We start from the raw sequence: 20461 nt of genomic DNA, 5'->3' as shown, positions 1-20461 counted from the left end.
ATCTTCACTTTTGTCTCCTTGGTTTTGTTTTCAGAGAAAGAGGTTGAGTGCATGAATGTGGGAGAGGGGTGGAGGGGAGGGAGGGAGGGCGGGCGAGCGAGAGAGAGAGAGAGAGAGAGAGAGAGAGAGAGAGAATCTCAAGCAGGCTGCAAGCTCAGCACAGATCCTGACATATGGCTAGATCCCAAGACCCTGGGATCGAGACCGGAGACCAAATCAAGAGCCAGATGCTCAACTGACTGAGCCACCCAGGCGCCTATCTCCTTGGCTTTATATTAAGTGTTTTCCAGCACAACCTTCTAAATCACGTTGCCTAGATTGAACATAATGCATTTTCATATGCACCCTTTACTGGTATATTCCAAACTTTGTCTTTCTAATTCCTACCAAGTAGACTAAACAGAAAGGCAAATGTTGACTCAGATATTTTTATATAGAACTTACCACTCTCTTTTCCCTGAAATCAATGCCCACTGTTGTGATAAATTTGGAGTTAAATTTGCCATCTGTGTACTGGTAAAGTACACTGGTTTTCCCCACTCCAGAGTCTCCCAAAGCTAAAAACTTGATGAGGTAATCATAATCTCCATCAGACATAATGAAGAACTCAGTGGTTCACCTGCAAAATACAAACAAATGCATATTTACGAAAAAGCCATTAGGAAATATTAGAATCTTCCATGAATAAAGTGAGTTACTTTAATATCCAGCTCAATAGGTACTATGTGACACCTATATGTCTAGGGTTCTGTGAAGAGGATTAGATATTACTGCCCCCAAGGACCTAATATTTTGCTAGATGAGGTACTACTGAAATAACATTTTAATTTAAATTTAACATGCACATTATAGTACTATAGTACTATCAAGACAAAAATTCCAAGTGAGAATGAAAATCAAGAAGATAACCACTACCAAGTCTTTTTTTTTTAATTTTTAAAATATTTATTTTTGAGAGCAGAGAGAGTGCAAGTGGGGGAGGGGGAGGGGGAGGGGCAGGGAGAGAGGGAGACACAGAATCCAAAGCAGGCTCCAGGCTCTGAACTTTCAGCAAGAGCCTGACGCTGGGCTCAAACTCACAAACTGCAAGATCATGACCTGAGCCAAAGTCAGACACTTAACTGACTGAACCACCTAGGCGCCCCCAACCACTCAGTCTTACATACAGATCCTATAAAACAAAAATTTTAAAAAGAAAAGAGAAAGGAGAATGTTACAGAAATAATAAAAATTAGGAGTGCAAATGATTCTAACCACCCCCCCCCCCTTCTTTTTCAGAGTCTCCTAGCACTAGGTCCTTGGCTTTTCTCTTTTATGTGGACATCTAGGCAATTTCATTTATCCTATTCATTTTCAAATGTCACTATAGTTAATTCCTTCAAAGACAATGCTAAATTCACAAGTAAAATTTGGCTTGCAGCTTCTTTTATTTTATTGTTATTATATATTGCAATTAGGTCAGGGCTTTGCTAGAATTCACTTCTCCCTTGGGAACTGAGTTCCAGATTTGGGCAGTCACTGTTTAGAGACCATAGTTCCATTACAAAGGGTTCACCTACCCGTACTTGCCTTGGTATTTGAACAAGAAATGCTACCAATTCAGGTCTTCAATAGTAACTAAAACAAAAGTCCACCTTACAGAAGAAAAATTCTGTTTTTACCAGCAAGACCTAAACATGGTTATTTTTATCCTTTGCAATCAGCACTCTTCATGATTTGTTTTTATTCTCTAAATAGATTCAAACTACTCAAAATACCAGTCCAACTGAAAATGTAGTCTGCCTCCAGGGAAAGCTTACTTCTTTTTATCTTTGCATTTATGATACCAATAAACCGTTCTGAAAATCGGAAAAATAATCAGCTATACCATTACCACTGACCACTCTACCTGACCATTCAAACATGCATACTTACCCATACACACACATCAAATGCCTACATTAGATGCTGATTTTCCTCTCATTATCCACTTTCACCCAGCCTCACATCGAGAAACTTTACCACAATTCTCAGTGCTTCCTATGGAATTATTTCTATAGATCCATAAGATTCATAAAAGCTTAAGCAAGGACATTTATTGATTTTCAAGGGTGCCTCCCCCACCCTATCCTCAATTTGATGACTCACCTTATGGTCAAAAATCCTGAATGCTGACCCCCAAGAGCCACTGCAATTTATTTCCTCATCATGCCTTAGCGAAGACTGTGACCTCATATTCAGATATGGCTGGTCAGCTGATAAGGGCAGAGCCCCCACTAACATTCATAATTCTATTTGCACACTATAAAGAATGATACTTCACAGATGATGGCCTTCCTATGTTATAGCTTCAGTATGTACAGGTTGGTTGCCAGTATTAATGGTACATAACAGAATTCCTCTCCAGAAGATGACCAATAGGGTACAAATAGTTTATCACACTATAGCATCTCATTTGACTCCCAGTGATTCATTAATAAGAGCTAAGAATTGAAAAGCAGGTCTAGATAGTGTTTAATCATTTTAGAGGTTCCCCTCAAAATGAATGACCAAGCAGAAAGCAACTCCGAAGTCTGCAATGAGAACAGCTATCTTACTTATTTTTAATTTGAACAAAGGTTGCTCATTTCTATATCTGTGTTTTTACATCATTTAAGGTACAGAAGAAAATGTTGTCATCGATGGCATCACTCTTCTGTAATTCTCTAAATCCACTTGAATGGAATTCAAAGACAGATGAAACTACCTCTGCTGCACCAAAATTTAATGTGTTCAATTATCATGGGAGAACAGTCACACAGATAAGTCTACAAATGCTCTTTGTGGGTTTCATTTTCTATTCATGTTGACAGCAATACATAACAGTTTATTCACAAACCAAGCCATCATAAATGAAGGTATTAACAAACCAAATACCACAACTAAAGGTATAAAAACCACCATCACTATTAATCATAGTTTGCGCTCTTCAGATCATGCCTCTAGGCAATTATTTTCAGATTAACAAGGCAGATAAAGATCCAGACCTTTCACTCTCTGGGTTCAGTTTTCCAAAGGATGAAAATTAGAACCCATAGAGATGAACTCATTTGCACAGTCTAGCATATACATCTCCTAACTCCAAGTCCAATGTCCACTCTATCTCCAAGCTTATTGTTGTTACTCAAGTTTCTACAAATGCATGTTGGGCTTAACAGTGACTGGGTACGATATTGTATAAGGTAGCCTAATAGGAAACACATGACCTCTGAAGTCCAGGAGAGCCAGGCTGAATCCCAAGTCTCCCACATGCCAGCTGCTCAAATGTCTCTGAGCCTTGGTTCAAGTTTCCATTCTGTGAAAAAGAATATATACTCCTTCACACTATTGTTCTAAGTATTGAATGAGATGCTCTTTGTGGAACACCCAGAACAAACAGTGTTCGGCATATACTGGGTACACAGCAGATGTTAGCTCACTCTCTTCACCCCATTCTGGACAGATCAGATTGGCTCTGAAGACGAAGAACAATCTCTGAAATTGCCCCTGATCAGCTCAAGACATATTTCTAGCAGAAAGTATTTCTGACTGGTTCAGAGTCATTTGCTGAACTAGATCACTTAGATCTAGTTCACAACATAGATCACTTTCAAACTAATTCTGATCTTTTTTGGCTGGTTTAAAACATTTTCAACTCATTGTAAATTGATATGTCTATTGCAAAAGAGTTATGACCAGCTTAAAAACAGGTTCGAATCTGTATCAGACATTGCAATCCATTCTAATAAGCTCATACTTGTTCCAAAAAAATCTGAATGGTTCATTCTAGTTCAGAATCAAAGAGTTGAGTTCAGAGTCCACCTTTTTACTGACCTAAAGCAACTTTGGCTAAAATTAGGTATATCTAGTGAACATTACTTGGGTCTGGTTTGAATGGCTCAAACTGCTTCAAACTAGTTTTACCTAGCTCTATAAGTTCTGACCTGGACAAGCATGTTCTGACTGGTTCACATTAGGTTTGATTGTTTCAGAGTATATTTTACTGAATCAAGTTAGTGCTGATCAGTTAAATCTCTCCAACTAAGTCATACTTGCTCTAATTTTATCAAACTGCTTGTAAATTAGTTCATGTCATCTATAAAATGTTTTTTATGGTCTTAGATGGATTAAAAACTGGCTCAAACTAGTCCAAGTTGATTTATCAGATGTTCAAACAGTTTAAGGCTAGAAATGTAAAATGATAAACAGAAGCACAAAAAGCAATGGTTTGGTGCTTTACACTTACACTGAACCAACAAACTTAAATTTTTACTTATAATTCCATCAATTGTATGTGTTGGAGAATAGTGAACAGGTTGGGAGAAAGGAGTACTGGCACACTGGCAGAGAATACGATAAACAATAGGAAGAGGTGTGATGAGTGCCAGAGTCTTCCTTGGTTGAGAACTCACCCTTCATTTTATCTAAGGGACCTAGCAGCAAAACAGTGATCCATGATCCAACAATAAAATAGAGATTTCAAGTTGAGGAAAACCTTCATCAAATTTGGAGGCTATGTAAAGTGTGCCCTAAATTGGTCACAATGACTAGGCTAGTCTGGGTTAACAGAGACCAGAATTCTAAAAAGGAAGGAAGCTGCAAGGAAATAAAAGGACTCAGGAAAAGAGGCAGGCCTTCAAACTGGTAACAGATTTTTCAGGGTTTGGGCAGGGTATATTGATGGTAACAAGATTCTTCTCTGAGTTTGCAGTTATTTAGTTAAAGCCTAGAATTAATGGAACCATTCCATCTTTCAGCAGAAGATAATTCTAGTGCTTAGCAAACTACAAGCACAAACACACATGTGTGTGTTTCACCAATGCTTATTACCACCAGATGAAGAAAACTTAACATTAAGTTTCAGCTGAAAACATACAGCGCAGAATTTTACATTTGGAACACCCCAACAACATTTTGTGCAAACTATTTGCAGTCAGTATTCCAAACTACCGATGCTTCAGAAGCCAGTTCATGAAAGCTCTTTCCAACTGCATTGCTCTTGCTAAAAATGGGTTGGAAGCCCACACACTAAGTATTTTATAATCTTTATCACAGCCCTAAAAGGCAGGTGCTACATACTACACACACTTCTTCCCTCAGAAGGATCTCAGTGCCATTCTGTCATGGATGTCCCAATGAGAAGATGAGTAAGTGGGCCTTGGGCAGTCTATGTACATGCTAACATGGGCTCAATTCCAGCATATTGTTGAGAGACAGGAAAAAGTAGAGGTTAAGAGCATGGAATTTAGAACCAAACTACCTGGATGTGAATCCAGTCATTTCACTTTAGAAAATTTAACCCGTTTGCCTCAGGCTCTGCAGTTTTAAAATTAGGAATGATTTTTTTTAATTAATTTTTATTTTATTAATTCTATCATGCGTATGCTTTCTTATTTCAATTTCCTTATAATTGGGGTGCATCTTACATTTTACAGTCTTACAACCCACGACATCTTGCGATTGTTACTAAATGAGGTGGTACTGGAGATATTTGTGTGAAAACCTTTCATTAGCATCTTCTAGCAACATCACAAATGCACCATCAACACATTTTAGATTTGATGAAGCAGTAAACCTATCTCAGAGGGTTATTGTGGGGACTGAGCTAATGTGTACATGAAGAGTTTAGAACAATGTCTGGCACAGAGTAAATCCTGTATTAGTATTAACTCCTATTAGCGTCATCATATCGCAATCTAGCTTCCAACAGTCAATATGCAGGCAATATTCCTTTCTTAGAACTGTAAGAAAGAACTATGTCCCTAAAAATGAAAAAGAAAATAAGGATCTATGTATGAAGAACACTTGAACCCAAAAATTTCACTTCTTTAAACTCTAGATCTCCTTCAGGAAGTAGAATCTGAAATACCTCAAGGAAGTGTCTTCTAAAAAGTCAAGAATGACCCTAATTTGGGACTTGCAAAAGACTTTCTTACTCAGTTCACTTCTACCTCTCCTCCCTATACAAATATTTTTTCACAGGGCTCTCCACCCTCACTCTCATCAGATTAACAATAGAAAGCAAGAAACACCCACTTCCTCAACATTCACTAAGTGGTGATAATTGCCTTCTGAGAGAAAGTCAATGGTCTTCTTCCTTATTTAAAAAACAAACATATTTTAATTGTTTTTCAGGGAATAAGATAGGAGAGTGGTTTTAGTTAAGAGCAAAGGAATTAGATCCATTTCTCTCCCTCTCTCCCTACCCCCCACCACACACACAACCTTAGCCCAAATTCTCCATAAAGCTTCCTATTAAAGTCAATCATAGACTCCAACCTTAGGATCTCCTATCATTTGGCAGAATCATTATAAAACTATTCCAGATAGGTCAGCCATTTCTTGATAGCCAAATTTTCCCTCTATCACCCATATTTAGTACAGAAAGTAAAAAAAAAAAAAGGGAAGGATAGTATTAGTTGAATAATCACCATGTGCCACAAACAGTACTAGATATACATGATTTTATCAGGTCATCATCCTTAAAGAAAACTCAATGGTCTGTATAAGAGTTATAATACATAAAGAGTGATATTTTCTTAATATGATGGGAAGTAGGCTTGGGTTCAAATTTTGACTCTTTGTGTGAGACTCCTTGTTCTTTAAACCTCCATTCTTTCAACCATAAAGTGGAGATAATAATGGCTATTAAGTGACATTATCTACAGAAAGCTTTTAGCATACTGCTTGGTCTGTGTTAAGCGTTCAGTAATTGAAATTTGTCTTTAGCAATACTATTCCAAATAGTCTCATCAAGTTTTCAGCAAGGCATGTCATTTTACAATCTATTCTTATTTAACCCAATACCTGAACCTTTAGAAAAATCATAGGAAACATTCAATTTAGGTACAATCACTTATGAGGTCTTCATCCATCACAAAAGCTATCTTGGCATTCCAAACTAACACTAAGTTTTATCTGTGTGATTTTTGGCAGTTTCAGAGCTGGAGTGTTCGTCAGTTGAGTATTTTAATTTCCACAAGAGGAAACTGAATGAAGCTCAGAAAAGACAAGTGAATAATATAAAATCAACCAGCAGGTTAGATGTGGGACTGAGCTAGATCCCTAGTCTAAATTCTAGCACTGTATCCTTTTCTAACATATCATGATTTTTGTTCTCTCTGTATTCCTTTCCTTCCTTAAAAGCCAGGAACCTCAGTTACAGTTGCTTTGATTCAGGAACCAAAGTTTTCTGTGGTGCCAGCTCTCATAGAGATGAATTGCTTTATAACCAAGGCTTAGACTCAGAGAAGTTGGGATAAAAGGCCTGTACTTCTGCATCTCTGTCACAAAGCCCTTCCTTCTGATTGGTTCCCCCAAGAAGAGAAGTCAGAAACTGAGGGCTTGTCTGCCTCTTATTGGTCATAGTAAATCCAAGCAATTAAGTATCTTGATACTTGTACCATCTCCTGTAAATCCTTTCTTTAGGTCTTTCTTTCTTGTGGTTTCAAAGCGGAAAGAGCATAAAAATCATCAAGTTTTTCATTTCCTTACAAACTTGTTTGGTCTCGAGCTTAGTACTCTTCTCTCAAATCAAGATTATTTTCTGTAGTGCTGCCTTAAGTTCTCTGTAAGGATACTTCTGGCTCATTCACTCTCTCTTTCATTCATCAAATATTTATTGACTGCCTTTTCTGTGCTTGTTGCCTGAGCACAATGGAGAGCCAATACTCACCATGGAAATCTTACACTTTTAGACACATCCTAAAGTATATTCTTCTATTGACTATACCCACTTCTATGGTTTTTCAAAAAAGCCAATCCTCATGAATATTTTAATCTTCCTTTCTAAACATAACACAATTGACATCAAAATTCATATCCCCATAGTACTTTTTCCCTGCCGATATGTGCACAGGCCACACGTGTGGCATGCATATAAAGATGCAAAACGAAGAAAAATGTGAAGCTCAATAGAGAATAAAGAGAAAACTTAAAAAAAATACTTATTTTGAAAGAGTGGGGAGGGACAGAAAGAGGGCAACAGGAAGAGAGAAAATCCCAGGCAGGCTCCATGCTCTGCATGGAGCCTGACACAGGGCTCCATCTCACAACCACAAGATCACAACCTGAGCCAGTATCAAGAGTTGGACACTTAACTGACTGAGCCACCTAGGTGTGCCAATAAAGAGAAAACTTTTAAAAGAGAAACATGAGGTATATGTACAGAATTTTTACTGGAAAATATTCTGAACTTAGGTTAATAAAATATTACAGTATTGCTATAGAGCTTATGGATTCCACTTGTCTTGCCCAAAGTGATTTCTATGTAGAAACTGGAGCATATGAATGTAACTATTTTTCTGATAAAGCATAAAACATCAGCATTTTTGGGAACTCTATCGCCTCATGTTCTGTCGTACATATTAATATCCCCTTATCCAAGCATTCATCTAGATAAAAATGTTCACGTACCAACGACTGGCATAGAACAATAAAGTCTATCAGTGTTTTTAAATTTTAATGTTAAAAATCAGGAGGCTTGGGGCGCCTGGGTGGCGCAGTCGGTTAATCGTCCGACTTCAGCCAGGTCACGATCTCGCGGTCCGTGAGTTCGAGCCCCGCGTCGGGCTCTGGGCTGATGGCTCGGAGCCTGGAGCCTGTTTCCGATTCTGTGTCTCCCTTTCTCTCTGCCCCTCCCCCGTTCATGCTCTGTCTCTCTCTGTCCCCAAAAATAAATAAACGTTGAAAAGAAAAAAAAATTTTTAAAAATAAAAATCAGGAGGCTTGTCTTATTTTGTTTTGTTTATGGAACCACTGTTGACCCATTCCTGGCATTCTGAAGCACAAACATAATAGAAACAGCAGAAAAAAGAAAGAGAAATCATACAGAGTGAGGCAGGGTAGAAAAAGCATTTTAAGATGTACCAAGATATGAGTGGGGTCAACTTGTGTTTACCAAATAAGCCCTGGCTACAACAGTCTCAGACCATTGCAATTCCTACATCCTGGAATGAAACACATCCACTCTCACTACAGAAACAACATGTGTACTGCTCCACTTCCACAAGAGAAGACAGCCTCTGCCTTCCCTGTACGTAGGCTTCCTCTTCTCAATTTCTTGTCTAAGTATGAGGAGATAGGTTTCTGCCCTCCTGAGTAGGAGCTGGTCTTGTTTGTGAAAAGATCTTGGGTAGAGAGAACTAAGTGGAAATCTAACAGCTTTGAAAAACAGAAGGAAATTGGAATCTAGCTCTTCCTTGACACTTTATTGAAGGATGAGTTTGATTTTATCTAAATTCTGAATATTATAAACTGCATTAGATATTCACCTATCACCTATGATTCATACATACATTCCTATCAATACAGTGTTTTGTAGAATATCATGGATCCATCCTTAACAGTAACGGGAGATGTCCCTGGCTAAAAATCTAAATTTGCGTATCATTTGGCTTAATATTTATAGATGCACCTGCTACATAGGAATATTCCATTCTCCTCATTTAAACAAAGTGAAAAGACTGACTTATAGCAGATGGTAGTATTCTGGCATAGCAAGTTATCCAAAGAAAAAATAAAGTGATCTGCAAATACCATGAGATTAAATATACATTTCCAAAAACTTGCAGGACATCCAAACATTTCCTCATTTGTAAAATCTTCCTCTAGACATTTGCAAATTCTTTATGAGTATTAAAGAGAAGTGTTAGGGTAAATAAAGAATAAACAGTCTCAATCCAGGCGTTGACCTATTTCTGAAATGTTACCATCATTTCAGTATGTGAGCAACATAACCCAGTAAACAAATACAAGCAACTACACATTAGGAAAGAAGGGGACATTGGAATTATTCTTGAAAGTGGAGAGTGTTCTTCTGGAAGACCATTGTGGAATGATTCAAATGAAATTCTGGCTTTTTTTTTTTTTTTTAATTTATGGAGACCATTGATTCATTTACTTAAAAGAGTTTATTTATTGCTTGAATCTCTTTTAGGATCAAAATATGAGTGTTTATAGGAATTTATGGAAAGTAAACACTGGGTGTTATATTACTTATAGTTTGTGATAAGTAATTCTTGTTTTATAGAGATACAAGGTAACAAGGAAAGGGCACGCCGTAGAATAGGTCATTTGTAAAATATAGGCCATACTATGGCAATAGGAGTGGCTGTTTGGTTTGCTGAGTAATATCTCAAACAATGTGAAAGCAGCCCCATAATGGACACAACCATATGTCACTGCAATGTCCAACCCATGGCTAAATGTGCTTCTTAATGACACCATGAAGCTGGAAATTAAGAATCTGAGAGAAGTGAAAAATCTGTAAAGTCTACTCCGACACAGAGGCTGCTTTTTAAAAGCACATAGAAGATGATGTTAACAAACACTGGAGTCAGGGCCTCCTATATTCAAACAACAGGACGCCACCACCTACCTGTGTAAAATAAGTAGCAAAATGCCTAATAGCTATCAGTAGGTCACAGCTCTCGTATGATTACAACAGATTAAAGCGTGAACACTGATCTTACGACTTTAAGCCTGGTACTTTTTCCACAATACCTTAAGAATGACACTGAAAACTTTATAAAACTCTCCAAGAATGGAGTGAAAATGTTTTCCAAAAATAGAAAAGGAGGAGTGACTTCAGCTACTTGGAAGGTGGGCTATCTGCAAGTCAACTGGTTGACAGAAGGAATTCTGCTGTCGCAAGCTAAATGATGGCATTTGGCTGTGTCGGAGTGCCACCAAATTCTGGGCTTGGACTCAGAGGCAGAAATACTACGAATGACAGTACTGCTACCCCAACCAGGACTGCAAGGATAAAAAAATCATGTAGACTTGCAGGACTTGATATTGGAATATGCATTTCCAAGGTCACAAAACACACAACACCTTTACATTTTTCACCTAGAAATGGAGTCAGTGGTGCTTCTCCCAATACTTGTCCTCCCAGAACATGGGACATGTGTGGTGAGGCCTTTGACCAGCACAGCCTGGGTCTCTGGCCTCTCACCTGCTCCAAGTTTTTCATGTACTGCAACACAGCAAAGGGGTTAATCTGTCAGGAGAAACACGCCAAATCAAGGAGCAAACAACTTTAATTTGTGAAGTAGCAATGATGCTTCTTTCATTCCAAGAAAAACATTAGGATAGAAAAAATTTAGGAATTAGAAGAAGGAAGACCTGTTGAGGATCACTGTCCAAATAATAAAAACAATTAGATAAATATCCCTGAGTTGACAATAACTGGGGAAGTGAAGAGCTCCATTATCATTGCCTTTTTTAAAAAAAATGAGAATGTGAGCACTCTGTATTATTCACCGTGTAGGTAAAGTGTGTCCAGAATAAATACCACTCTGCCCTTCCAGATCCAGCCAATTACACACTAGGATATTATTTTCAATGTTGTTTATAAGGGTGATTTTTACAGTATAGCGAAAACATTTCACTGATTTCTTAAAGGACAGGGACCATACTTTAACTTTTCTGTGATGACCTACGTACTTGCAGGAACTGTGAATGTTGGGAGCTCCCATCCCACATGCCCTACTCCAAAGGCTAAACTGAACCCTTGGTTTGGCACACAGATGCTTACAATGGTTACTAAGATGTTCCAGATATGGTTCCACTTCTCCTTTATCCTACCTACCCCACATCCTCATCCCTGCTGACCACATCAGAGCTTGGTTGTTCTCAGCCCCCAGGAATATGCTCTTTGGTTATGTGGTGGCTTTTTAACACACATAGGATTCCATCACTTCATAACTGGTTTTCTTTTCCACAGTCTAACATCAACCACCCTTAACCACCCCCATGTTGGGTTCTAACAGCCCTGTTTCTAATAATTACCCCTGTGCCATGACCTCTCTACTCTCTTTTCCCCTTTCTGGCTTTCCTGTCTCTCATTTTCAGGTACTTTTCCCCAACACCAATTTGTGTGTGCACAAACTGACCTTACACCAACAATGCCAGTCAATGAATGCACATTTCCTTATAACACAGTGAGTTGCCATGTTAACTTCAAGGTATTGGACCCTCTCAGTAAGCTCAAGTGCTGCTGTGTCTTCAAGGACTTCTACTTTTCCAATAAGGAAAAGAGATTTGCCCCATCTATTCCTGGGAATAGAGCCATTTCAGGAACATAAATTCTTCTCAGTACTGCGCTAGTTTTGGTTTTCCCATAATGTTAATGAATAGGCAACATACTGATACAAGTCCATCCTGAGTTTAAACAGCTGTAAATATTCCTGCCATATACCAACTTTCTTCTTTTAAAAAACGCTGCTCCGTTAAGGAAACTTTCAACAAAATAAAAAGCCAACATATTAAATGGGAAAAAACTTTTGCAAATCATATACCTGTTAAGGGATTAATATGCAAAATATATAAAGAAGTCCTACAACAAAACACCAAAAAAACAAAACAAATAATCCGATTTAAAAATGAGCCAAGGACCTGAATAGACATTTGCCACAAAAGACATACAGATGACCACCAAGTACATGAAAAGATGTCCATCATCACTAATCATCAAAGAAAATGCTAATCAAAACCACAATGAGATATCACCTCATACCTCTTACAATGATTATTATTAAAAAGTGAAGACATAGCAAGTGTTGATGAGGAGAGGAAGAAAAGGAAGCCCTTGTACGCTGTTGGTGGGAATGTAAATTGGTGCAACCACTGAGCAAAACGGTATACAGTGTCCTCAAAAAATCGAAAATAAAACAATCATATGACCCCATAATTCCACTTCTGGTATTTGTCAAAAGAAAATAAAAACACAAAATCAAAAAGATATATGCACCCCATGTTCACTGCAGCATTATTTACAACAGTTAAGATAGTGAAACAACATAAATATCCATCAAAAGATAAATGATAAAGAAAATGATATCGATACACACACACACAAATATAACACACACACCAAGGAATACTACTCAGCTATAAAAAAGGAAATCTTGCCATTTGTGACAAGATGAATGTACTTTGAGGATATTATACTAAGTGAAATAAGTCAGACAGACAAAGACAAATACTGCATGATGTCAGTTATATGTGGGGGAAAAAAACACCCCAAGCTCATGAATACAGATCAGTGACTGCCAGAGGCAGGGAGTGGAGGAGGGCAAAATGGGTGAAGGAAGTCAAAAGATACAAATGTCTAGTTATGAAATAAATAAGTTTTGGGGATGTAACATACAGCATGGCAAATACAGTTAATAACATTGTATTGCATATTTGAAACTTGCTAAGAGAGTAAATCTTAAAAGTTCTCATCGCACAAAAATTCTATCACCATATAGGACAGGTGGTAATAAGACATACCATGGTTATCATTTTGCAACATATGCAAAAATTGAAAAGTTACGCTGTATACCTGAAACTAATACAATGAATGTCAATTATACCTCAATTTTAAAGATTTTTTAAATAAAAAATTATAAAAAGAACATTGAAATAGGCTCAGAAAATCAAGCTATTTCCTGATGATTTAGCACAACTCAAACAATGACATGAGGATTCTCAGCCTTGCCCATTGGGTGTCATTAAGTTACAGACAGCTGGTTATAGGTCTTTTGGGTCCTTCTCAAGTCTACTTTCTACAGTAATATATTTAGAACATGTGTTCAATTGTTCCCTAAAAAGTATCATATTCTTTAATAGCTGAATCAAAAGGAAAGAAAAGAAACTCACCCAATTGACAAGGTCTAATCGGATATACTTCTTATGGATTCTCAGGAAGTCTTTCCTTGTTCCACCCATTCAGTGTGCAGTCTTGGAAAGGACTGTTTGCATTTCTGTCAGCAGCTGTTTATAGAATGGGGTGTGCCTTGGATTTACTTATGCAAAAGGACCGAGAAACTACAATGTACTTGCAACCATCCAGCCAATTTCTAAATTAACCTGTCTGATCACAGTTGGCTGTTTAGCTATTGCTGTTGATTTCTAATTTTATTGCATCTTGGGTCAGCAAAATTGTTCTGCATAATATCAAATTTTGAGGGATTTCTTAAGTTTTATGAATGTTCCATGACTGTTTGAAAATTATCTATATACCCTGTTAGTTGTATGCTAGTTATGTTTTTCAATCTGATATTACCTTTATTTACATTTTACTACTTTATCTGTTTCTGAGAAAGGTGTGTGAAGAAACTGGATTTTTCTTATAAGTACAAGATAATATCTTAAAGAAGATGAATATAAAGCATCATAAAAGAACAAGGCATTGCAGTCCTTATTCATGAGGCATTCAATCTTTGTGTTATTCAAGCCTTTGTGTTATGTAGAACACTGAGATCCATGGAGGTACTTTAAGAGTTCTGTAAATTTTTATTCAAAGGTCTGTTTTACCTTTATCATTATTTTTTTGATTTGGAATAAAAACTCGTATAGTCACACAAGTTATATAGCAGATTTAGAGACATCCAAATTATTCATTTATACTGCTTGCCTAAGTTATTTGCTTCTGTCTTTAGAGCATATATGTTACTTGAAATATCTATAAATGTGTTATTAATGGAGAAGGCTGTAATTTGCACTAGGCTTTTCTCTCCTTTTTCTTTCTCTTTTTTTAAAATTCAGAGTAGATCCCTGAGTCCACTCTTGTGAAATTATTTAAAGAGGCATATGTGAGCCACTCTCCGTACATGACAGCAAGACTGAGGCACATCTATTTAGCATGTTTGCTTCCATCCCATTAGGACAGTCAATTGAGCAATAAGGAATGAACACAATATGTTGCATCAAAACATTTGATTACAGATCACTGTAGAGATGATTTTATGTTTGGAGAGCTTCTTGTTTGACTTCTATAAATATGACTGAGCTATTCTAAGTTTGGGTTACTTCTTGTCTATTGCAGATTAGTATCTTCACAGCCTGTTGGATACTCCTGCACAGGGCCTCAGAAAACCTACATCAGGTCATTGCAGTAAACCTTTCACTACCTCAGAAAATTGCTTTGGTCCAGCCAGTTGCAAACTGTCTTTAGCAAGTTTCTTCAAATGAAATCTTACATGGCACTCCAATATACAAAACCAATGAAAGTGGAACCATTCTAAGATGAACATGATACCTGACCTCCAAAGCCTGTGGCCCCCACAAGGACTATCAAGGGCCCTTTGCACACATTTGGAAACCAGTGAGGAAAGCTCTGCCTTCCACCCAACTGAATCATCTCATTTGCCTTTGTACACAAACACTTCCTGTCTGCCTAAACACCTTAGATCGACAACACATTTTTGTAAGGCCTGCTAGGCTTTTCTACTGAACATCTCCTTAAGATGCCACCTCTCAGATCTCCCCCACTTACCACATTCTTAGGACTCGTCTCACCTGGGAGGGAAAACCTAAAATAGGTGTCCCTGTTGAGAACTCCAAGTAGGGGTACCTAAAGCTTGAGAGAATTAAGGTAAGCCGGTAAGATAGAGTCTTGGAGACAATGATCATTGGGTCACTCACAGGAAATGAAGGTCTATGGGTCTAAGTCTAAATAGTCCTGGAAAAATCCACACCAAACTGGCCAAAAGTGAACAAAAAGGCAGCACCCGTCACACTCCACCTTGGGACAGGTACCAGTGTCCTTGAAAATGAGAATTGTTAGATGGATGTTTATAACCAGCTACCTTGGTGATCCCTTGCTAATGGGACACACTGAGGCCATCAGAAAATATATCCAGATTAGTCTCAACAGACTCAAGAAGCTATGCTTGGGGTGGAACCCTAAAAAGTCAAGATATGTTTTGAGGAACATAACAAAACAATGAAATGGCAAACTTAAAATAACTGATAATGTATTATTTTGTGCTATATACAAAGCCACTTTATACTAAACTATAACCAGAGTAGCATAAAAAGGCACAAAGTTTCTTTTTAATAGTGATAGAGAAAAACTGAAAATTCTCTCTGCTAACTTTATTTTTATTCTATTAATTCAGGAAAAATTGCTAGTATTATATTTTATCCACAAAATGCTTTGTTCCAGCTAATGGCTATGTCATGAAAATGTTGCTACTTTAAACTATTCAGAAGTTCCAGGGAAGGAGAAAGAAGTGGTGGGAAAATGGGAAAAGAACAACTTCTTATGCTCCCTACCAGAGCACACAGGCTCATGTGTAGGTGGCACAGAACCAAATCAAGACACAAGGCGCTAAATACAAATGGAGGTTCCCAGACAGGTGGTCAAGGTCACATCAAAGTCAAACACCAACAAAGTAAGGAACAGATCAAAAAGGAGAGAAGTGGCTTATGGATTTGTGGAAGAGTGTCCCAGGAATTCAGGAGAACATGTAGTCCTAGAGACTGGAGAGACATTTTAGCTAATTACAGACAGTAGGGACAACACCTAGAAAAGGCCTTCAGTAGTTGCTGTTTTATCAAAAACCTGAGAGATTACCTGCTAAGTCAGGGCAATTTTTTTCCATCTGGTTGCTCTCTCCTGTTAGCCCATCCAATTTCAAAGGCTCCCTAATTGTTCCAACCAGATTCCTTCACTAAGTTTCCTCTTCCTACCTTGGGCATATGGAAGGCCAAACGTCCAGATAACCATTTGGTTCCCCAAAGCCATACCTGTATGTGTCATCAGCCAAGCCTAAGATAAGGGCACTATGGGAACCAAGTCCCTGTTTTCTCAATAATATTTTAAGGCAGGAGTCTAAATATATTGGGGCTAAAGTGAGTGGGCAAGATGGTCACTCAGAAAAAAATCTAGAAGACCTTGTTTAAAAAGGAATGGATAAAAAAAAATCTCAATATAAATTTACTAACACAAAATAAAAATGTTGACTGTGAATCAGCAAGAGAACAAGTCAATAGGGTAAAGAGAATTATAGACAAGAGGAGCATAAAGCACATGACAAAATACCATGAGAATATAAGTATCCATGAATTTTTAAGAAATTGATAAGCAACAACTTTAGAATTTTTTTTGAGTGCTTGGAGGACATTAAAGAAACAAGTGATATTAAAATTTTTAATGATGATGAAATGAGATTCTATATATATGAGAGGTAACTGTAAAGTAGTAAGAAAAAGTTTTTATAAGCCACCATGACAATCAATCTCACAATTCCATAATCATATTTTAATAAATCAACTTTTTAAATATAAAGTTAACTTCCACATACCCACAAGTTTGACTGTAAAAGTTTTTAAGTTGAATGTTTAGACCTCAGGAATTATGCTTCCATTAAAAAAAAAAAGACAAAAAACAGTGTTACCAATGGTATCCTTTTTTTTTTTTTTAAGTTTATTTTGAGAGAAAGAAAGAGGGAAGGAGGGAGGAAGGGAAGCAAAGAGAGAGGAGCCTGAACTTGCAGCTCCAACTCACAAACCATGAGATCATGACCTGAACTGAAATCAAGACTTGGACACTTAACCGACTAAGTCACCCAGGTGCCCCTGGTATCCTTTTTAAATTAGAACTTTCCCATATACATTTGCACATCACATAAAAATACAATTGCTGTATAGGTATCAAGCATTGAAAATAAACTAAAACTTCTAACAATAAACCCCAATGATATTAATCAATTTTTAATGAGAAATTACCTTAAAAATTCACATATGAATGTCACAGAAAAGGTTTTACATACTTACATTTCAGAGTCTACTGCATATAAATTACAATTTCTAATCTGAAATAATTTCCCTTAATTGCTGGCATCTCTGAGTAGTTGACATACACATTCCTTCAGCTTCTATTAAGTAATTCTACACTGTGGACATTTTGACACAGGAAGGAACAGATGTTAAAGTTCTATTACTACTAATCTAAAATGATTTAATTTTATGTTCCCTTAAGAGACAGAAGCTCATAAAAGAACATGTGTAGGCTTCTACCATTAGGACATTGGACATCCTTCATATGCATTCTAGCAGAAGAGGTTTTACATTTTATTCAGATGCAAAATGCTACAGAACTCAGGAGATGCCATGTGATTTCCAAACCAAAATGTGGGGCATGTGATGTTAGTGCATTTTTGTGATCCTTTTGAGAAAAATTAATATAGTTTAGAAATATAGTTAGGTTGTCCAAGTAGTGGAATTTCTGAACCATCTCACTAATCTATGGGGCAAATGCACAAGAATATGTGAAATGAGAAAGTCCCAGAGATATCCATGGATTTAGTCATCACAACACATCTCTATGCACAGATGGTGTGTGATTATTTGAGCTCGCTTCTCTTCTGACACCAGGGCTCAGGGGTGAGGCCCTACTGATTGCCATAGAAGGGAAAAGGGAAGGAAAGTTGTTTTAAAGGAAACATGCTTACCTATATGTCCCTTTTCTCACAGCCTCAGGTAGTAAAGGAATGATCACAAACCAAGCCAAATGCTTCTCTACCCACTCCACTCTCACCCTGGAAACCTGTCTTCATAAGCCACATCCTACTCTGGATATTTCTTTAACCAACATTTTCTCAATATGTATGAGTGCTCTATCTGCTTAATTTGTATGGGTATTATGCTACTTCTAAGTACTTCTCTCCTTTCTCATGAAAGTGTCTAAAGTCTTCAGCAAAATTGCACAATTCCTGAGGATGGTCTTGTGTATTGCTGGTCTACCACCCCTCATCACCAGACTGACAACAGGCCAGCTGTCGCCCAACTGCTAATTATGTCTACCATCTGGCTTTCTCTAACAGCCTCTTCCTTCCTCTGGTTCCCTCTGTTCACTGCTGATTTCATTCAGGGGTGACTCAAAAAGGGTCTTGGAACTCCAGTGAAAGCTGGTCTTTTTTGGTAAATTAAGTTGTATTTGTTTTCAACTTAACCATACTTAAACAACTTCTATGTTGCCCAGTACTGTGCTAGCAACTATGAATGGCATGAAAGAAATATGTGACCCAGCCACTCCCCTCAAGAAGTTGGTATTGGAGTGAGGAAATAAAATGAATTCATTTTCAACACAGGAAAAATAAGATTATCAGGAAGCAAAGTGTCTAGTATGCCACACAGACCACCCAGCACAGGACATCAAAAGTGCAAAGGGCATAAAGTCAGAAGACCTGAACTCTGTTACATACTTCCATGCTGTATGACCTATAGCAAGTCACATAACCTCTCGGAGACTGTTTCCTCAATACGGGAATATTTATCTAGCAAGATTATTGTTGGTATTAAAGGATACATTACATGAATGTATTTTATAAACTATAAACTGCTAGGTACAGTAAGATGGTGGTTTACAAGACAAGTAGACTCTGGGAGGTCAGAAAAGGCGGGGAAACTATCTGACCAAGGCTTCAAGCAGGAACCAGGGCCTGAGCTGAATACCTTCCAAGCCAAGAAGGATTTAGTGAGGTGGTCAGGAATAGGGAAGACCGTATGTATGGTACAAGGGCATGGTCTGACTTCAATTTAACAAGTATTGAGAAGCCCTGTTAAATACTGAAAAGGCTACAAATAAGACTAAGAAATAATTCTTCACCTAAAAATTTAGTCAGAGAGACAGAAGACAAGTAATTATGAATTCAAAGGAATGCTTATGAGGTAATGTGGCAAGTTGAAGAGGGCTGAACGACTAACCTGTCAGTGGATGGGTTTCTAGTTCTGGCTCTGCTACTATCTCTAATACCATCTACTACCATCCCTCTCTAGGCCTTGTTTCCTCAAATATCAAATAAGGAGGTTTCAACTCCATGGTCTCTGAGAAAACATTCTATTCTCTGATTCTAGGTTCAGAGTCCAGGGTTTTGCCATGACAAATGAGAAAGATAAATGGACTCATGGTAGCAGCTGTCCCTTGTATCACTTCTCACTCTTTAAAGATGAGAGCCTAGATAGAGGCACCAGCAGTGGGAATGAGATGGAAGGAGCCCAAGAGACATTAATTTAAAAATATAATGCAGTGCCACAGTGGGTTGAAGAGAAAGCAGCAGACAAAGCACTCCCAAGAATCACAGTGGGTGAAGTAGTGTTGCAGACAGAAAGAGGCCATTGAAATGGGGGAAGGGAAAAAGTTGGAATGGACATAATGTTTCTGTGGTGGGGATCAGGTTTTTGGAGGGGAAAGATGATGAGATTTGGATTAGGAAAGTTGCACCACAGAGAAATGCCAAAAACCCTCTCCATTCCCTATGGTCTCACATATATGTCTGTCCTTGGTATAGAGGCAGAAGAACCAATGTGAAAGGTCAAAAAAGAAGGCCAGGCCTGTACCCACCACAGGAGAGGGAACACATAAGACCAAGGATCACAGCAGGGATTCTCAGCCAAAGAAACTTACACGGAACATGATGGCCAGTCCCTGCTGTTCTGACAAAATTTTGTTTGCAGATATCATGCCCCTGTTGTATGGTACTTTATCTGGCAGGGAGTAAGAGGGAAATATCAGGGAAGACAGCTGGATGTCACTTTGCCTCCACCACTTTCTCTCCTTCGCGGAGCCATCATTAAGGCATCTGCTCAGTTTCAAAACTCAGACCTTGCCCATCATCATATACCACTCATCTGACTACATGTCGATGAAAACACATACTGGCCAGAAAAAAAAACATAATTTTCCTTC

General features: G+C 37.9%; 1 protein-coding gene across 7 annotated transcripts in view; it reads right to left on the bottom strand.

Moving 5' to 3' along the window:
* RAB27A (RAB27A, member RAS oncogene family) overlaps nt 1-20461 on the bottom strand; it is a 93368-nt gene that overhangs the window by 29964 nt on the left and 42943 nt on the right. For 5 of the 7 annotated variants that reach the window (XM_045059285.1, XM_011282873.4, XM_011282876.4 and 2 more), the window contains one exon: nt 445-619. In XM_045059285.1, coding sequence (XP_044915220.1) covers nt 445-597 — 153 coding nt within the window. In that variant the 5' untranslated portion in view covers nt 598-619. Of the gene's footprint in view, nt 1-444; nt 620-10500; nt 10519-13644; nt 13759-20461 lie in introns of those variants that run through there. The other 2 variants (XM_011282877.4, XM_045059286.1) reach the window with 2 other exon arrangements.

The sequence above is a fragment of the Felis catus genome, chromosome B3, assembly GCF_018350175.1.
Source record: "Felis catus isolate Fca126 chromosome B3, F.catus_Fca126_mat1.0, whole genome shotgun sequence".
Classification (NCBI taxonomy): domain Eukaryota; kingdom Metazoa; phylum Chordata; class Mammalia; order Carnivora; family Felidae; genus Felis; species Felis catus.
The sequence above is the reverse complement of the archived record's forward strand: the minus strand, read 5'-3'. Positions and strand labels throughout refer to the sequence as shown.